General features: G+C 54.2%; 1 protein-coding gene across 1 annotated transcript in view; it reads right to left on the bottom strand.

The window, feature by feature from the left end:
• PROK1 (prokineticin 1) overlaps positions 1-1638 on the bottom strand; it is a 3008-nt gene extending 1370 nt beyond the window's left edge. Inside the window, exon 1 of the mRNA XM_010135533.1 lies at positions 1567-1638. Within this exon, the coding sequence (XP_010133835.1) occupies positions 1567-1638 (72 nt within the window). The remainder of the gene's footprint in view (positions 1-1566) is intronic.
• Positions 1639-2395: the final 757 nt, after the last annotated feature.

The following is a 2395-nucleotide window of genomic DNA, read 5'->3' as shown; positions in this document are numbered from 1 at the left end:
GGGTTATTTCAGTGGGTGAGGAATGGGTTGGGTGGAGCATCCAGAGGGTAATGGTCCATGGCTCGATGTCCAGATGGGGATCGGTGACAAGCGGAGTCCCTCAGGGGTCCATGCTGAGATCAGCGCTGTCTAGTGTCTTCATCCGTGATGTGGACAGCGGACACCCTCAGGGTGTTTGCAGGGTCTGCATCCGTGACGTGGACAGCGGACTCCCTCAGGGTGTTTGCAGGTGACACCGAGCTGAGTGGTGCAGGGACACACCTGAGGGATGGAGCCACCCAGAGGGGCCTGGATGAGCTGGAGAAGTGGGTCCATGTGAACCTCATGAGGTTCCACAAGGCCAAGGGCAAGGTCCTGCCCCTGGGGTCACCCCCTCTTTGGGGCACCTCTCTCCCAGGAGCTCCCAACATCGCTCGTATGGATGAAGAGGTGGGAAATTGCAGCTGGGGGAAAAAAACATGAGGGATGGATAGAGCATAAATTTGGGGGCACAGGTCTCTCACGGCGGGGCAATGATGGGATTTGGCAGGGTCTTCCTCTTACTGAAGAGAACCTGAACCTCCTCGAGCCTCGGAAGCACCTTGTGACACCCAAATCCTGTTAAATATCTGATCTCAGCAGTGATGGACACTCATCTGGAAACTCAGGGTGGGGCTGATGGGGGCTGTAAGCAGCCAGGGGGCTGCACATCCACCCTCATTTCTCCAGTTATTCAAAATAAGTTGTTTAAGCTCTGGGAACCATCTCAAGAGCTGCTGGAGGTGGCTCCCCCCTACCTGGCTTTGCAGCTCCGGGTGTACGGAGGGGTTGGGGGGACCCAGATGACAAAATATCACTGGGCTGGAAGAGGTCTGACTGTAAGGGGGATCTGGGAAAAGAGGAGCCAAGAGCCAGCTAATGTCAACCATCGGTTGGGAAAAATCGGGAGGCAAAGGGGCAGCCGGGATGCCAACACTTGGTTTTCATCAGAAGGCTTTTGGCTGCCAGGGGAAGAAGGGTGGGATCAGCCAAGCCCAGCTTCACTGAAACCAGCATTGGGGCTCCTGAAGCCCCACGATTCTGTCCCCGAAAGTCGCTGCTCCTCTTGCTTTTAGCATCACCCATCAGTGCCGAGCCCTCGGACACGCTGAGCCCCGAAAGCCCATTAACACGTCGGGGGGAGCGTCATACTCCCATCCCGACATTTCCCACCTCTTCTAATAATTCCTCTTAATACCTGAGGGAAAAAGACAACCCGGGATGCTTGAGCCCTTGTCCCAGTTGGGAACATGCTCTGGGGATGCTCATAAAGATCGGTTATGTTTTTCCCTGCTGGAAATCTTCCTAAAAGCCCCTGTTTCCCTGAACTTGACACAGTGTTGAGAAGAAGAGCAGAAGGAGCCGCTCCCGGTGTGACTTTCCACCCACGTGGGCTGGGGCTGGCTGCCCGACCTCGGGAAAATGAGGAAGAAATTCGGAAAAATAAAAACCACCCCAAAGCAAACAGCGAAAGGCCCCAATTCCTGCCCAAAACCACAATAAAAATCAAAATAAATCCTGCAGGGCGAGGAGGGGGCTGGCACTTACCCCGGTGATGACGGCGCAGGGGCAGGGGGTGATGAGCAGAAGCAAGCAGAGGGTCTGCAGGATGCGGCCCATGGTGCTGGGGCAGGTGCCGGCTCCCCCGCGACGCCGAGCTCTGCAGCAGCCCCGTGTCTCCCGCTCTATATAACCCCTTCCAGCGCCACCACCCCGGGCCTTTTTTTCTTCCCCCGTGATGACCTCAGAATAAGCAGATGAGACCTGAATCTCTAATGGTATAAAGAAAATAAAGCACCGAGGAAGGGAGAAAAAACCCTCCACCTCTCCCGCCCGCACCCACGTCCCAGGGTTATTTTTCAGCTAAGCCAACAGAGCTGGGTTTTCCGAGCACACCTCTAGACCCACAGCTGTCCCTGGTGGGCGCAGAGAAGAATGAAATTAAGAATTTGTGGTTATTTAGCTTAAAGGAAACCCACGAATAAAGTTATCCTGCTTGTAAGAGCACGAGGTGTAATAACGAGGTTCTGTGATAAATGTCCTGTAGAACCAGAGGCTGGGCTGTGTTTACTAGGGAGAAGAAAAGGCGGCAGAGAGCTATAATCTCTTTTTCAGCGATGAGGGTGTGTTTGTGTCTGAATAAAACAGGTAAATAAGTTGATTTATGGAATGAAGTACATCTCCCCCACCTCCCACTGCATCTGGCGCATCGCCTGGGAGCACAAGGGAACAGGACCAGGGGTTGCTCCTGTGGCTAAAGAGGCAGGAAAAGCTGGAATTATCGACTGCCTTTTTAATTTGTACATCCTGGGAGGATGCGACACGGCAACAAGCTTGGGGATGGGATGGGGTCTCGGTGGAAACGCTCACCGCCCCC

The sequence above is a fragment of the Buceros rhinoceros genome, unplaced genomic scaffold (genome assembly GCF_000710305.1).
Source record: "Buceros rhinoceros silvestris isolate BGI_N320 unplaced genomic scaffold, ASM71030v1 scaffold17314, whole genome shotgun sequence".
Taxonomy (NCBI): domain Eukaryota; kingdom Metazoa; phylum Chordata; class Aves; order Bucerotiformes; family Bucerotidae; genus Buceros; species Buceros rhinoceros.
Note: the sequence above shows the minus strand (reverse complement) of the source record. Positions and strands in the feature narration are given on the sequence as shown.